General features: G+C 41.4%; 1 protein-coding gene across 10 annotated transcripts in view; it reads left to right on the top strand.

Moving 5' to 3' along the window:
- Positions 1–15,684, top strand: part of SLC12A8 (solute carrier family 12 member 8) — a 95,596-nt gene extending 79,912 nt beyond the window's left edge. For all 10 annotated transcript variants that reach the window (XM_073305176.1, XM_073305174.1, XM_073305180.1 and 7 more), the window contains 4 exons: positions 1,107–1,204; positions 6,902–7,019; positions 8,610–8,670; positions 11,955–15,684. In XM_073305176.1, coding sequence (XP_073161277.1) covers positions 1,107–1,204; positions 6,902–7,019; positions 8,610–8,670; positions 11,955–12,120 — 443 coding nt within the window. In that variant the 3' untranslated portion in view covers positions 12,121–15,684. The remainder of the gene's footprint in view (positions 1–1,106; positions 1,205–6,901; positions 7,020–8,609; positions 8,671–11,954) is intronic.
- The last annotated feature ends 1,591 nt before the right edge of the window (positions 15,685–17,275 follow it).

Here is a 17,275-nt window from a genome sequence, read left to right as displayed (position 1 = left end):
ATGATGCTGTCATTCTGTGATTCATGGCAATAATATCTTTCTTTTAATAGGTGAGGGTAGAGTTCATCATAATGAGTCACAGGAGAGGTTCCAATCTAATTTGCCTGTGGAAGATTAATTGCTGGAGAACAGGCAAAATTATGTGGGAATGTTCACTGTATACAGCATGCTGCTTATTATTCTGCAAATGCATTCTTAATGCTGTACATTAAAAGATTTCTGAGCATACTATGGCATTTGTTTTCATCTTGATATTGGGGGGAGGAGGTTTGTGAGTTTAGAGCCCTGTTCTTCAAATGAAATTATACCCATGCTGTGCAAGGAGACCATGAGTAATTCGTCACATCATCATCACTACATCTAAGAATCTGAATTAATTTATATTGTAGATCTGGATACTTAATGCTTTGAATTTGTAGAATTTTTCATCTGAGAATCTTAGGGCTTCTCTATGGAAACATTTAGTTCACAGCAAGCTGGAGTGTGAATCTAGCCCACACTAGGCAGTTAGGGACTAACTGTACGTGTGGGCCCTACTCACACGCATTAACAGTTTGTTCATGTGATCTAGTCCTATTTCAAAGAACACTAGATCAGTGCTCACTAATGAACTGTTACTGCGCATCAGCAGGTTCCCTGGGGACAGTTAGTATGGGCAGGCTAGTGCAGGGTACAGTCACACCCCTGCTTGCCGCAAGCTAATTGTTCATGTAGACGAGCTCTTAGTGTTCTACAAGCGTTGATTAATTAAGCTTCACAAACCCCGGTGAGGTTTTATTATTATATCCTCCATAGGAGGAAAGTGAGGCACAAAGCGGGAATGACTTGCCCAAGGTCATACAAAGAATCCATAGCAGATCTGGGAATAGAACCCCAGACTCCCTGTCTCCGGCTCTAAATGCTAGACAACACTGCCTCTCTACAACCAGCGCTAAACCTGGCTAAGCCTTGTCATGCAAGCTGGAAGTCTTGTTTTCATGTAACTTGATGTAGATTGGGGACAAAGACCTTAACCAAGGGGTAACCTGGCAGCTTCCTAGGATGCGGCTCTACTTCATCACCTGTGTTGGTTTTGTAATGCTTCGGTTTTCTTTTTCTTTCTATAGATACAAATGTAAAGCAACAAAATCAAGAACTAGAAATTCAGAGAATGCCAGTTTCCTTCTACTCCAGACTCTGCAATCACTGGGTTTCCCTTGTTGGTGTAAGTCACTTTCTTTTACTTTGAGCATTGCTTTAGGATGGTAGAAAAGTAAAAATAAACAAATCACAATCAATGCAGTAAAATATATTGGCATATTGGTAAGGGGCTTTTCATTTCTAGTATCCCAAGTCATTATGTGGTTGGTTAATCATAAAGCTCAGATACACAGTGCTGAATGAAAAGCTTTAGGGCTTAGCTTTTGACACGGTCTCCCACAATATTCTTGTCAGCAAGTTAAAGAAGTATGGGCTGGATGGATGCACTACAAGGTGGGTAGAAAGTTGGCTAGATTGTCGGGCTCAACGGGTAGTGATCAATGGCTCCATGTCTAGTTGGCAGCAGGTATCTAGCGGAGTGCCCCAAGGGTCGGTCCTGGGGCCGGTTTTGTTCAATATCTTCATTAATGATCTGGAGGATGGTGTGGATTGCACCCTCAGCAAGTTTGCGGATGACACTAAACTGGGAGGAGTGGTAGATACGCTGGAGGGTAGGGATAGGATACAGAGGGACCTAGACAAATTGGAGGATTGGGCCAAAAGAAATCTGATGAGGTTCAATAAGGATAAGTGCAGGGTCCTGCACTTAGGACGGAAGAACCCAATGCACAGCTACAGACTAGGGACCAAATGGCTAGGCAGCAGTTCTGCAGAGAAGGACCTAGGGGTGACAGTGGACGAGAAGCTGGATATGAGTCGACAGTGTGCCCTTGTTGCCAAGAAGGCCAATAGCATTTTGGGGTGTATAAGTAGGGGCATTGCCAGCAGATCGAGGGATGTGATCGTTCCCCTCTATTCGACATTGGTGAGGCCTCATCTGGAGTACTGTGTCCAGTTTTGGGCCCCACACTACAAGAAGGATGTGGAAAAATTGGAGAGAGTCCAGCGAAGGGCAACAAAAATGATTAGGGGACTGGAACACATGAGTTATGAGGAGAGGCTGAGGGAACTGGGATTGTTTAGTTTACGGAAGAGAAGAATGAGGGGGGATTTGATAGCTGCTTTTAACTACCTGAAAGGTGGATCCAAAGAGGATGGATCTAGACTATTCTCAGTGATAGCAGATGACAGGACAAGGAGTAATGGTCTCAAGTTGCAGTGGGGGAGGTTTAGGTTGGATATTAGGAAAAACTTTTTCACTAGGAGGGTGGTGAAACACTGGAATGCGTTATCTAGGGAGGTGGTGGAATCCCCTTCCTTAGAAGTTTTTAAGGTCAGGCTTGACAAAGTCCGGGCTGGGATGATTTAGTTGGGATTGGTGCTGCTCTGGGCAGGGGGTTGGACTAGATGGCCTCCAGAGGTCCCTTCCAACTCTGTTATTCTGTGATTCTATGATTAGCTGTGACTTTGCCATGAGCCCTGTGTATGTGGCAGTGCATTGTTTGGCTGCTGCAGGTATAGCCCAGAAAGGAGGTTATGACTCAAAGTCGCAGTCTGCCTCCCAATCCCGAACCTCCTCAATGCATTAGGGTCAAGTACCCTGCATCTGCACTCTACCTGGTGCAGTTGTGCTGCCCTGTGCATTGAGAGGGGGGCACAGAGCCAAGGCTCTATCCATTCTCGTTCCGCCCAATCACTGCCCACCTGGGCCAGTGGGAAAGGGCTTAGTGACTCTGCAGAGGATGCTTTCACCTACCACAAAATGCAGATAGTGGGCGTATTCTGTCTTATTCCCTTCCATGTGTGAGCAGGCCAGGCCAGGATCTCACTAAAAGTCAACATGGGACAGAAGTGGTTGATCTTATTTAAATAGGGTGGGAACGCCATAATTTTAGAGGATCAAACCTAGGATCTGACTTCCTGCTTCCAATCCATATTTAGGAAGAAAGGGATGCATTCTGCTCTCAGTCTTGCTGATGTAAATCTAGAGTTACTCTGGATTTAGGTGGTGTAACCCAGAGTAGAATGTGGCCCATAGTAGTTAGAAGCTGGGGTCTAAGGAGCAAGACGAAATGTAGGCCAATGGCAAAATAAGCAAAACAAGACTATGAACGAGACAGTGTAAAATCAGCTTGAAACACACCATTGGGAGCCCAGGCTGTGATGTGCGAATGAGATGAACATGGCTGTGATATCTTGCACCAATGATTAACTTCCCTGCTGCATTCTGAGCCAACTGCACTTTTCTTGAAGTGGTTTCTGAGAGACCGGCAGTGTTACAGGAATCAGTCAGCAAGACCTGGCTGGTCACAGTGGCTGGGTGTGCACATTTCTATGGGTCCTTTTCGTAAATGGCAGAAGAATGCTCTCCTTGCTACTTTGTTTCTCTCAAATTTCTGGCAACAGGCTGAGGAATCCATGTGCTGCCTATGTCACATGCATCCACTTGCCTTCCTGCCATTGAGGGTGCTATTCAGTCCAGGGGTGCCTCTGGACGCTTCGCTACCCGTAAAGTTCAGCCCTACAGAAAGTGATATCGGGCTATATGATGGTGTATATCATAGTGATACCTAATGTGAACAAAAATTGTGGAACGTTTATTAAACCTCATGCTTCAGGACTTAAACCAATCTCTAGCTAGTACAGATCAGGGTGAAACCTTCATGGGGAAGCACATTACCCCACATCTGCCTATGGTAAGGTTCCTATCCTTCCTTTGAAGCATCTGGTGCTGGCCACTGTCAGAGACAGGATACTGGACTTCGGGTCTGATCCAGTCTGGCAATGTATTATGGTATAAAGCTTTTAGAAGCACTAACGTTGGATGATCAGCATAGTTTACTCAGGGCTTTGCCACTCAGAAGTGAAGTGTCTAATCCAGACTTGTGCTGCTAGAATCTGAATACCACGTGCATTCTGTATGTGCCACCTATGTATCAGAAAACTATTTTAGGAATGTTTAGTTTCAGAGTAACAGCCGTGTTAGTCTGTATTCACAAAAAGAAAAGGAGTACTTGTGGCACCTTAGAGACTAACCAATTAGGAATGTTTCCATTTTGATTGGGACTACCTTTTAGCCTTCCACCTGTAGAGCCCAGGTGCCTTACTTAGAAGGAATCCCACTGTACAGGGCTCACTGCACATAATCAGAATATCTGACAATGACCAAAAATAGCTTTCCTATACATAAAAATGTGAATATTCAAAGGCCAGTACCTCAGGGCCTTTTCAGACCAGAAAGAACATGACTAGGAATCTCCCCCTTATCAATGGTGTGAAGCTCCCCTTTCTAGCCGTGCAGTGTAGTCAGATGTCAGCTTAGAAGCCATGCCATTTTTATGTATCAAGGAACCGTTACTGCATAGAATTTTGCTTTTCCCAGATCTGGGGCAAGAGTAATTTTGGAGGGAATTCCCACCGTTGGGGAAGGAGGAGGAAACATTTCTCTTTAAAAAATCGCAGGTGTCTGAAGTAGCTGAGGGATTTGGAACATTGAAATGAGTCTTGGGGAGATGGATTGGAGCAGGTGGCAGGAAAAGTGGTCAGAAGTTCATGATAAATGAGAGCGGCAAAGAGTCCTGTGGCACCTTATAGACTAACAGACGTATTGGAGCATGCATCTGAAGAAGTGGGTATTCACCCACGAAAGCTTATGCTCCAATACGTTTGTTAGTCTATAAGGTGCCACAGGACTCTTTGCCGCTTTTACAGATCCAGTCTAACACGGATACCCCTTCGATACATGATAAATGAATTTATCACATGGCTTTGCACTTTATCACGTGGATATTGTCTCCACATACGTGATTTCATATATATGTATAGTGAGTACAGTTAAACAACTTACAGCACACCTATTAAATTGCCCACTATCTTTAGTTTGGCTTTGGCAACCACATTTCAAACCACATTGCTCAGTAGCTCATCTTCACCAAATGCTAACTGCTAGAGAAAGGCCCTGCTGGACTGTGATGAGATGGGTGGGATGCATGCCCGGTGTCTTTTCTTGAGTGGATGAAATCTTCTAAGCAGTTGCAAGCTAACACCTGCATTTTGGATCAGTAAACATCATGGTTCCCAAACACTGAGCTCCTATACCACGACTGCAGTTAACGCCTCCCATAAGCATGGGGAATTCTTACATTTGTGTAAAGAGGTGATTCTGACATTGTCATTAAAGCAGACTTGGCTTCTGTGGAATGATTTGGATTGGAAAGAGATCATGGTGGATAACTAGGGCTGCGGTAGGTACACAGTGATTTAAAAGACTTGATATGGAAGCTTAATAATATATGTGCACATCTATAAATATACTTGTTGACCCCTTGCCTCTGTCTGCCCCACTCCCCTGCCTGCTCAGCTCTGGCAGTAATGCCAGCCTAGATTTGCTTAACTGTTTCTCTTACAAGTATCTCCATGCTTTCCCCCGGACCTGGAACACGCTTCCTAAGCTGGCACTACTCTGACCCCCATTCAGACACCTCCTGACAGCTCATGTTTACCCTTACACCTATGAGACTCTATGGATGGTGTGCCTGAGGATAACACGGGGATACTTTGTATGGATACATTTTTCAAAAGTGCCTGTGTCCCTTTCTGAAAGAGGTCTAGGCCCATACCCTCAAAGGTACCTAATTGAAATTAATGGGAGTTAGGCACCTTAATGCCTTTCAGGATCTGGGCTTTAGTCACTTAGGCACAATGGGACTCAGGCTCCTAAGTCACTTTTGAAAACGAAACTTAGATGCTTTTGAAATTATACCCTGTATTTTTAAATTTGTAATACAGAGTTTGATAATACAAAGCGGTCACCTTGACCACTTTACTTCTAGGTTGATCCCCTCCTTGTTTCCCTTCTCCTGTCTATATTATCTTTCCGTTTTCTTCTGTGTGAGCTCTTTGGGGCAGGAGCCATACCTCCTGTTATACTGACACAACTCTTTGCACATTGTCGGTGCCACAGGAAGCAAATAAGGAAATAGTAATAATGATGATTATGTTGTAAGGCAGCTGCATCATAGATCTCTCTCATCGTTATAGTAATGACCTTTGGGCGAAATTCTGCTGCATGTTGACAGGTGGCAAATCTCAACCCGTCTATATGATGGGTGAAAAACTTGGAAAATGTTCATCCAAATTTGCGAAAAACAAGCAAAAAGTCACAAAGGAATCAGGTTTATGGCCTGATCTGAAGCCCATTGAACTTCTGCTGACTTTGATGGGCAGAGTGTATTTCCATTGTGTTTGGGTTGGGAGCCACAGAGAAGTCTGTCTTTGTGCCCTGTATATCACCCAGCCATGCTCTGTGGCAGCTCTCTCCCCACCCCTATACAGAGGAGAGCTAGGCCAGAGGACCAGTAGGGTACGGCCAGGGGATCTGTGACTGGTTAAAACTCCAGAGGAGGCACTGGGGGTGCAGAATGAAGGTTTTCGGTAGAATATAAAATGTGGGTGGTTTGGTGTACAGGGTTTGGCAAGGCTGGTGAAGGTGAAGTTTCTGATGTTCAAATGACACCTTGAAAGCTCCAGTACTGTCATACTCAATAAAAATACTAGATTGTCCATAGGTACAGGCCGCTTTTTATTTGGCTTCATCATTGGCATTGGCCTATTTTCATCCTGAAGAATAAACTCCTGCCCTGGGCAACCGCGCTGTGTAGCTGGTAGTACTCCCCCAGGGGCCAGAGTATTGCCAGGTCTTGCACAAGATCAGAAAAATGGCAGAAAACATCCTCTGGATTTTGCAGGAAATATTTGTTAGTGTAATAGTGAAATACAATCGGGCACTGTGTAGTAATCCTGAACACTGCATTTTCAACAGGCAATCGGATCGCTTGTAATCATGTTTGTCATTCAGTGGATCTACACTCTCATTAATCTGAGTGTAGCAATTATTCTGTATTTCTACATTGGCCAAATGAGTCCTGGACTACCCCCCGGTGAGTATTTTTAATCTTCTGTTTTTAAATAATCTTAAAAACCTATTACATTTTAATTGGAGTTAATTTGAAATTAAGGCATTTTCATTTAACATGTGAGTTACACATTACAAATGGCAGATTTTGTTTCCTTGCTAGTTTATAGCAAAATTTGCTAATTGAGTCTTTAAACATAGTTATATATTTGTTCCTGGCTACAATTAGCATTACCAGATTAATTTTTGTTTCTGATGAGTTTAACCATCTTGTTAAAAAGTTAATAAGCTGTTTTGCTATGCTGTAAAATAAATTAGAAAGAGCAATTACTATAAGTAAAAGCACTGATGTTAAGAGTTAGTAGGAATTGCAGATATTAAATGTATTACATCAGTGGCTAATCTATAAATACACTTTAATAAACCTAATTAGTCAATATAAATCCACCTGAGAAAACTGCTGTGAAAATTGGAATTACGATAAGTATCTTATTAAATCTCAGTGTTTGTAATGGCAAAACAAGAGGGCCTTTTGATTCTGAATTAAACAGGTTGAATATGTGAGGAACATAATCTGAGCAAATACTCTTAAGCAAAAGGGCATTGCAAAGGTCTCTGCATGTGATTGGCTTATACTGTACAGGTTCAAAATTAAATACTAAAGCAAGTTCAGAAAGCAAAGCTACCGTAGCCTGTACAGTATAAGCCAATCACATGCAAAGACCTTTGCAATGCCCTTTTGCTTAAGAGTAAGTCAATGAGTTCCTAAATCACTCACATGCTTTTGAAAATATCCTCTTTTGATAATTTAGACTTGAGGTTGCTAGATTGCAGATCCCATGAACACAAATTGTAAGAAACATAGAAATAAGCAGTTAAGTTGTTGAATATCCCATCTACCCTCTACACATCAGTTCCCCATTTTTCAGCCTCAGTTTATCTCCGATATGGAATATTGGGGCAGAGTTAAGGTTGTTAGGAGTACCTTAATGTTATCTTTCCATATTTTCCAACATATTATTTGAAAGATTTACCTTAACTTAAAACGTCCTAGCTTTTCAGTCTTTGTTTTTTATACAGTTTGAACATGCTTTTGAGTTTCCCCCCCCCTTAAATTATCACTACATTTTGTCACAATCTATAGCAGTAGAGGGGGCAATGTTACCTAGTGACTAGAACACTGGCCTGGCACTCAGGAGCCCTGGGTTCTATACCCAACTCTGCCCAAGTGATCTCAGGCAAGTCACTTCACTGCTCTGTGTCTATTTTCCCCATCTGTAAATGGGGATAGTGATACACACTCCTTTGTAAAGTTCTTTGAGATCTACTGGTGAAAATATAGGGTATATTATTATTGCAGTTTAATAAAGCTTATGTCTAGGAATAATCAATGGTTCTCTCTTCAGGTTACATTCTTGAGAATCTTTAAAAAGCTTTCGTGTATGGGAAAAAATGAGACACATTCTCACAGTTATTAAACCTGTAACCTTTTGTGTAAGTAGGGCTAATAACAATATGCACATTTGTTTGAGATTTTATTCCAAGCCTAGATCATGTAAAGCTATTATGAGAGAATTAGCAGCATGGTGACTTTTCATGTGTTTTCCCTCTGCAGGGGCAGCAGCTAACTTCAGTTTTCTCAGCTGGATTAAGTTAGGTTTGGTCAGCTCATGCAGGTTGGTACTAATCACTTGGCGGTGACCTAAGTAATGCTCACACTTAACAATAAACAGTTGAAATTGTGCATAAATGTGGCTGTGTTGCAGAATTGTTACACACCTCTTTTGGTGCATTGGAGTTCCTTGATATAACTGATATCATCTTGTATTTAGAGTGCTGATATGGCTAGAGAAAGTGACTACATAAAACTATTTACTACTTAAATCAATAGACCTGCCCCCTTCTTATATTCAGAGTTGCATATGCTTACTTTACTGGCAAAAATAAATATTTACTCCTATTTACATGAAAATGCACTTTAGGGAACCTTTAGTGCACTTCAGCAGAGGCTGCACAGACCAATTAATGTGCACCACCTGAGTGCTCTTTAGAAATCAGAATGCCATACAGTGAATCACCCCACTGTGTAGAAAAGCCCTGTATGTGCTAGATAGCAATATTCTATCCCAGTATTCGGATGGGAATGCTAGCGAGGATCCTGGCTAGTGTCAAGTCCTGGAGGAAAGCAGAGGTCGGGTTCCAGGTTCCACACAGCTTGCTGTTCAGAATAGATGACGATGACTGTTTCTTGTTGTATTTTAGTATAACACCATCGGTGCGCATGGCGTTTTTTAGATATTTATTTATTTATTTTATTGCCTAAAGACCTCAAGCAAGACCGGGGCCGCATTGTGCTAAGTATCTGGGCACAGCGATCAACACTTCCTGTCTCAAAATGTTTACAGTCTAAATCGACAAAGGTGGGAGGGAAACGGAAGTGAAGTGACTTGCCAAGGTTCCCCAGCAGGTCAGTGGCAGAGCAAGGAATAGAGCCCAGACATCCTGACTCCTAGCCCAGTGGCCTCTCCACTAGACAATCTGCCTTCCCCTATATAAAAGAAGACAAGGGACCTGCCTTGAAGTCTTTTTTCAAAGGTGCCAGTCCTGCAAACCCATAATCATGCATATAACTTTACTCCTGTGGCCATTGGGACTATTCCCAGGAATAAAGCTTCATACCTTCATTAGTGTTAGCAGGATCAGAACCTGAGTTAGACAAAACACAGGCAAAGGAGGAACAATTAAGCTTTCTACGTGTCTTATTCGGTCCAGGGGTTTCTCCCTTTCTTTTTTCACATTGTTCGTTTGTATTCCGATGTGAGTGAAAGAGAAGAATTATGAGGTGAAGCATGAGAACAGGCTGGATGGATGGGTTAGTGCTAAACGGCTAGTCAGAATTACTCATTGCGTAGTGAGTCAAACCCAGCACGAGGATCTGTGTCCTGTACACTGTGTCCATCCAGTTCCCCATAGGTGTATATGCACATTCATTATTTGCTTTGTATACACACATTGCAAATGTAGAGAAAGATTCTCCTTTCCTGACACCTCTGCATATTTTTTATTCCCACTTCAAATCTCTGTGGACCATTCCATATCCAACACCCGCTGAAGTTTAGTACACAACAGAGAGCTGCAGTGCAACAGAGAAGCAATGCACCCTGTGGGCGTAAAAAGAGAGATGTTCCTTCCCCCTGTAATGAGCCAGTTCCACATCTTTGGGTAGATGTGTCACTATTACCAGAGGTTCTTAGACTGCAGCTTGGCAGCATGATAGAGTCCTTGGTGCCTTTTGTCAGTAGTATCGATGGGTCGAGACACAGCTAGGAAGGATTGAGTGTAAGGCTGGCAGCAGTCCAAGTTAGAAGTTGATCTTATTTATCTCTTGTCACAAGATGAAATCTCTCTAATTTAGACAGCTGGTAGGGTAGCCTTATAATAATGCCTGCAGTCAATTCCCAGAGGAGCTTTCTTTTTCTTTTCTTTTCCTTTTTTTAAAGCACACCCCCGAAGCTGTGTTATATCCAGGATATCACACACAAATAAATTGTGGGTGGTTTGGCTTCAGATTTATTTTTACAAATTGCAAAGCAAGGTGGGAAAGGACATTTTAACGAGACTGAGGGCCCAATCTTGGAAGATGGTGAATGAATTTAAAGGCAGCTACGGGCTCTTTGCACCTCTGAAAATCAGGCTACTTATTCAGATATTATATATGGATGGAACAGTGTTCCCAACTTTCACAATTGTATTGTGAGTCATGTGAATTTTGATGTGTTTCTCAAACCCCAGCTCCTGGAATCAAGAGATGCCATGAAAATCTCAAGCTTTCATTTAAAAAAATAAATAAGTAAGTTTCTAGACCTCATGGTTGCAGAGAAAAGCTTGAAATCATGAAGCGTGTGCATCCTAAGGAGTCAGAAACCAGAGGCAACAATAAAGAACCCACCATTTATTAAAAATCTTAAGACTTTTAAGCCAATCTCATGCTTTTTTTGGTCCTGATTCATGATTTTTGAATGCTTGAGGTTGACAATACTGAGTTGCCTAAATTTAGACACCTAGGTTTGAAAAAGTTTTCTTGAATACAGTAGATTATATTCTGTAGACAGAGAGATCACTAAAAATCTTACTGTAGAATAAAGTTACATTGACTGACCTTTATTATTATGAGTAGGATGACTAGAAGTAAATTCTTCTCACTTTTCTGCAACCACATTGCCTGTAAACTTACAAAAAGGGTTGGTAAGATATATGGTTATCCTTTTTACTTGTTAGCAGCCACAAAGTGCAACTGTGATTGAAACAAATTCTGCCTCACTTTATGTGGCTGAAGAGCTTTGGAGCAACTGGACAGCAACCAAGGAGAGGAGGGATATTTATTAAGAAAATCTTTATAAACAATTCGTTTCAGAGTGGTAGCCATGTTAGTCTGTATCAGCAAAAAACAACGAGGAGTCCTTGTGGCACCTTAGAGACTAACCAATTTATTTGGGCATAAGCTTTCGTGGGCTAAAACCCACTTCATCAGAAGCATGGAGCCCACTTCCACCTTAATTGAATTGGCTTGTTAGCACTGACCCCCCACTTGGTAAGGCAACTCCCATCTTTTCAGATGCTGTGTATTTATACCTCTCTACTGTATTTTCCACTCCATGCATCTGATGAAGTGGGGTTTAGCCCACGAAAGCTTATGCCCAAATAAATTTGTTAGTCTCTAAGGTGCCACAAGGACTCCTTGTTGTTTTTGTGAGCAATGTTACTATTTTTTTCTAGTAAAGGAAAATGTTCTCTGAGTTCTGCAACTCACATAGACACCAAGAAAAGTTTTTAGTATCTTTTTTCTAAGTCTTTGTGCATCAGAGATTTGATTTGTTTTGTTTACATAGTTCAAAGCACAGCTGCTGATAGATTGGGAAACAATGGGACATCTGAAGGTTGTGTGTTTTTCTGTTTTCAGGACAAGGCCATCCCCAGAGGAGCAGATTGTTGTTACACCGTCCTTTGCAACAGTTGGCATGGAGACCACTCAGCTCACCGAAGAGAATGCAGATTTTGCCTCTCGAGACCGCTACCACCATTCCTCTGTTATCAGAAGAGAAGAGTTTGTCAATCAGTTTCAGTAAAAAAGAAAAAAAAAGGATCCGGTGGTTCACTCCAGCAGCCACTTAACACTAATCACTGCTGTGGCACCTGGTAAAACTACTTGAACAATGTGACTATATTTTTTAATGCTTCCACTGTTTGGGGTTGTGTCTTTTTATTTTATTTTTTTTACAAAGGACAAGTTTGCAATTTTAACTAGGATTCCATATTCGAGCCAGTTGAGAAAAACAAATTCAAGGACTAAAGTGATCAGTAACTGAGGACAATAGCATTAGAAATCTAAAGAATTCAAATACTGTACCCACTAAATATTACAAAAACTAGAAACACTTGAAGAATGCAATTTGAAACGTCCATGGACTGAATATGGAGGCAGTGTGATCTTTTGGTTAGAGCAGCAAGCTGAGACCTAAGACTCCTGGGTTCTGTTCTCAGTCCTGCCACTGATTCGGTGCAAACTTAGTCTAGTCACTTTACCTCTTTATGCCCCAGTTTTCCTGTCTGTAAAATAATAATTTTCTACCTCACAGGGGTGATGTGTGTTTTAATTAATTGGTGCTCATAAAGTGCTTTAAGGCATTTAGAGTATAGGCTGAAATGGTGAAGGCAAGATAATTATGAAGTGTGTTCAAAATTGGAATCAAGTCCATTCACTTAAATTTATGAACTCTTCTGTATCGTCATACTGTGAAATTATGTTTTATCAGCACTAAAGAGCTGTTTTCAATATCACTTCAGAAATGAGGATTGGGAGAAGCTGAATCTTGAAACATAGGTGCTAATCTGGGACCCTCTTCCTGAAGGTATACAGTGTTTCCAAATATGACATGTCCCAGTTAAAATAATAATTTATATAAATGATTAAAAAGTATCTTTTAGGATATACGTGGACACACCCTTACTTCAGTCAGAAGAAGAAATGTATCACTTCTGCTTAGTCCTTCAGGTAGGAAGCAATGCAGGCAAAGCTCCTGCAGAGGTCTGAAATGAAGGAGCAGGCCTCAGGAGTATGTAGTAAAATAGTAGTGAGTACTGCAAAATAAGTCTGGGCATTTAAAATGTATAAAAAAAGGGAGTGATCATTAATTTCCTTTAATCTTTGAGTCTTTCAATTTTTTTATTTCTTGTTCAGTGAGATAATAACCAGTTCTCTGCATCTGCTACAGAAAAAGCTCTGTGAATTCCTGCTAGCTTTGGGACCAATGCTACTAGAAGGGGCTGAAGGCCCTTGACTCCCACTGAACTCGATGGGAGCTGAAGGCATTCAGCAGCACCTCACAGGGTCAGCCCATTTGAGCGCTGTTTCTACCATGTGATATTTTCCTCCAGGTGGAGGGAAACCAGCTTTTCCAATGAAATCATGAATAAAGTTATTCTGGGATGCTACTGAAAGTTTGCTCCACGTTTTAATTTTCTGCTTTGGTCACAATTCAGCATTACTTAAATGATCACCCTTGTGAAAATTAATGGGACGCTGTCAAATTAACTCAGCCTGAAGGTTGACCCACCCCAAGCTGTTTCATGTTAGAAACATTCATTTCAGGATTCCTTAGTAACGTTCCTTTTAAAAAAACAAACAAACAAACAAACAAAAAAAACCGAGATAGAAATACATAGAAATGGTCCTGAGCGTGTTCTAATCTAAATTTGATCTTCCCCAAATATCAAGAAGAGTTGGATTTGATGTTCTGGTTTTGTTTTGTACTCTAGATAAAAAAGTTTGGATGTTGATCCATACTTCCCTTGAATTCAGTGGGATTCTGAGTCCATGCACATCCACCTCTTAAACTAAAGCCTAATGTTTTTCCTAATGTAGGACCAAATCCTATACCCACAGATCTCAATGTGAGTCTTGCCATTGACTTAAATGGGTGCAGGGTTGGATCTGTAAATGGACTTGTGGTGGTATATGATGCTTAGAGATCGTGAGCTTGTATAGGTGTCTCTGTGAAGACACTTCAGGTGCTTTTTTTCTGATACCTTGCCTGTGAAAAGATCAGTTCAAAGCAGAAACCTACTAGCAGAATCCTGCAGTAAGCGGCAATTTTGATTAAATGTTAAGGTCAAATTAACCATAGTATGACTTTGTAAACTGTATTTAATGTAGTTCTGCAATCTGCAGCCTTTTCTTCGTGCTGATTTCGGCCCTCAAACAACACGCTGTATTTGTTCCTTTTACAGTATGATATATAGCCGTAGTTATATAATAAGGGCCACAGACTGCAAAACTTCATAGCACTTAAGACTTAGCGGCATCTAAATATGCTGCTGCTCATCCCATCTCAGGATGCTCATTCAGCCCCCCATTTTTCTGAAATAAGGTGTTTAAATAAGAGAAAAGCAGATAGCACAGCACGGTATGAGAGATGGTTAGAAAGTCTTTGTTTTACATTTTCTTTCTTAGGTCCTAAACAGTTTAATGCCCTCTTTGGTATCAGAGACAGCAAACAGAAGCAAACTATCTAAGGGGAAAAATGTCCCTTTACTACCCATATCTTGTTTGGGAAATGTGTTAGTTAAAACCAGATGACTGGTTTTGCTATGGAATGTTTAAATATCAGCCACCACAGTTTGTTCAGTTATCCGTCAGACGTAACAATGTGAATGGCCGGAAATACAAACAATAGTTTCAAGCTTTGTGCAATGAGGTTTTGATTGTGCACCATTCATATTGTTTTATCAATGTCAGTCTGTCAGAAAAACCAGAACAAACACCGAAACATGCTTTACCTCTCTCAAACGCTCTCATTCCATCTTAATGTTCTCTGACACAACTTTGTGCCACTTGCCCTGTAACAGTACTGTCAGTTATACTGGGCTTTAATGTGGGAAATTCAGTCCTGTGCAGAGGCCTACCACAAGGCCGTAAGTGCCACTTAAGGACTATTGTGGGGGCTCTGAAAGTGAACTTCAGCACTGCACAGGGTTTTGTTAGCCTTCTGCACAACAGTGAATTTCACCCTAATATGATTAGACAAATGCATCAGGATTGGCATGTCCATAGTTTTGCTCTGGCAGTAATATGGTGTTGCTGTTGCAACATTACTTCCCTCAGGAAGGATGGCACTTGTTGCAGCATTAGATGGAGTATGAACTGAAATACATGGTTTCTTGTACTTGTGCACCAGTGAAATAATCCATCTCTCTTACAAATGGGCACAATAATAGGCTGTCACAGCAACATGAGTGTAAGACGTCACACGCACACCCTGGGCGTGCACTGAACACGGGAGATCACATTACAGAGACAGCCTATTTTAACCATGTATCGTCTGGTTAAAGGGATCGGCTGCTCTCGCTCTTGGAAGGTTTAAATATTATACTTTAATAATTGCCTCCATGACTGAAGAAGAGCTTTTTATCATTGCTGAATAGAGTTCAAAATAGCTCTGATTGTGCAGAGAGAGTTATCTGAGTGAGTACAGAGGGGGCTGAAAGATGGTAGCTCTCCATGGCATTGTCTCCTTGGTCCAGATCCACGACGGGACTTAGGCACATAAACCCCAGACTTAAGCACTTCAGTCCCAGTTACCCCATTGAAAACCAGTCTGAGCAGAATGAAAAGGAGGACTTGTGGCACCTTAGAGACTAACACATTTATTTGAGCATAAGCTTTCGTGAGCTACAGCTCACTTCATCGGATGTAGCTCATGAAAGCTCATGCTCAAATAAATGTGTTAGTCTCTAAGGTGCCACAAGTCCTCCTTTTCTTTTTGCGAATACAGACTAACACGGTTGCTACTCTGAAATCTGAGCAGAATGAGGCCCATTGCATAATGAAATATGTTCTAGATCAACAACATGCTCAAAGAACCAGCTGTGTTTCGGGACAAGACTGAGGTGCACTGGCAGAGCTAGCTGCTCCCGGGGCAGCTCTAGGTAATGTTCTCAATCTCTCTCTTTCACGAGCAGCAAATGATAGAAGGAAGAAGCAAAAACTCTTGACGTGAACTGAGCAATGCTACAAGTTAACAAAACGAACGTCCGTAAGATTAGCTTGTGACTTATGCTCCTCTTCCTAAAACATCTTGATTCCTCTGACGTTAGAGAAACCTTCATGAGCATGAAATATTTTTTTCTTGCCCTTTTCGGGAAGGAAGAGTGTGGGTGGGAATTCGTTACTATTCCCCACCCTACAGCAACCTATCACCAGGTTAGTAACTTCCCTTGAGCAGAGTAACTCTAGAGTCTGTGGATTGCAAGAAGATATAATTTATCTTAAGATCAGTTCAGAGAATAGCTCTGAGAGGTATCTCTGCTCGCTACTCCCAGGCAAGTACCCTTTGGTTTCTATCACAAAGAAAATTTCCTGCTATTTCTGCTTCAAAGTCTCCCTGGACCCTCATATACTTTAGCTGTAACTATTTTGTATTTGTTATTTCAGTAACTATTTTGCTTTGACTCCACAGATTTATTGATAACAAGCTTTTTTTTTTTTTTTTAGGAGAAAGCTGTGAAATAAACATGATTTGTAAAAAGTCATTCAACCTAGGAAATAATTATTTAAATAAATGTACAGATCTGAAGAAGAATTTTGGTTTATTGTTAATACTATAATATAAACTGGGGGTATTGTGGTTGGGTATGTTTTCTACACTGCTCTTTCCAATGTGATTATCCTGCTAGCAAAACAGGCCCAAAGTGTTGTGAAGCAGCCATTTAAATGTATAACTATTTATTTGTGTTACAGTAGTATTTAGAGCCCCCAACTGAGACTCGGACTCCATTGTGCTAGGTGCTACACAACCATGTAGCAAGAGACAATCCCTGCTCTGAAATGCTTGCAATATACATAGTCAAGAGCAATAGCAGGCAGGAGCAGTATAATAGCTCGGGAACTGAAATACTATGACAATAAGGGGTTAGGGGCCTATGGCCGGCAATGTGCAGGAGGCCAAACTAGATGATCATGATGGTCCCTTCTGGCCTTAAAGTCTATGAGATCCTTAGCTGGTATAAATTGTCATAGCTCTGTTGAAGTCAGTGGGCTTGGCCTTGTGTCATTTGTGCCAGGTCACATGGGGAGTCTCATGGCCAGGCCAGGAACAGAACCAAGATCTATAGCTCCCAGTCCAGTGTTATAACTATCCTTTATCTCACCTCATGGGTATCTCGCGGACCATCCTGACTTTTGGTATATGTTTTAGTTGCATGACCAGGCTAAGGAGAGAGACA

The sequence above is a fragment of the Lepidochelys kempii genome, chromosome 11, assembly GCF_965140285.1.
Source record: "Lepidochelys kempii isolate rLepKem1 chromosome 11, rLepKem1.hap1, whole genome shotgun sequence".
Lineage (NCBI taxonomy): Eukaryota > Metazoa > Chordata > Testudines > Cheloniidae > Lepidochelys > Lepidochelys kempii.
This window is presented reverse-complemented; position numbering and strand designations above follow the sequence as displayed.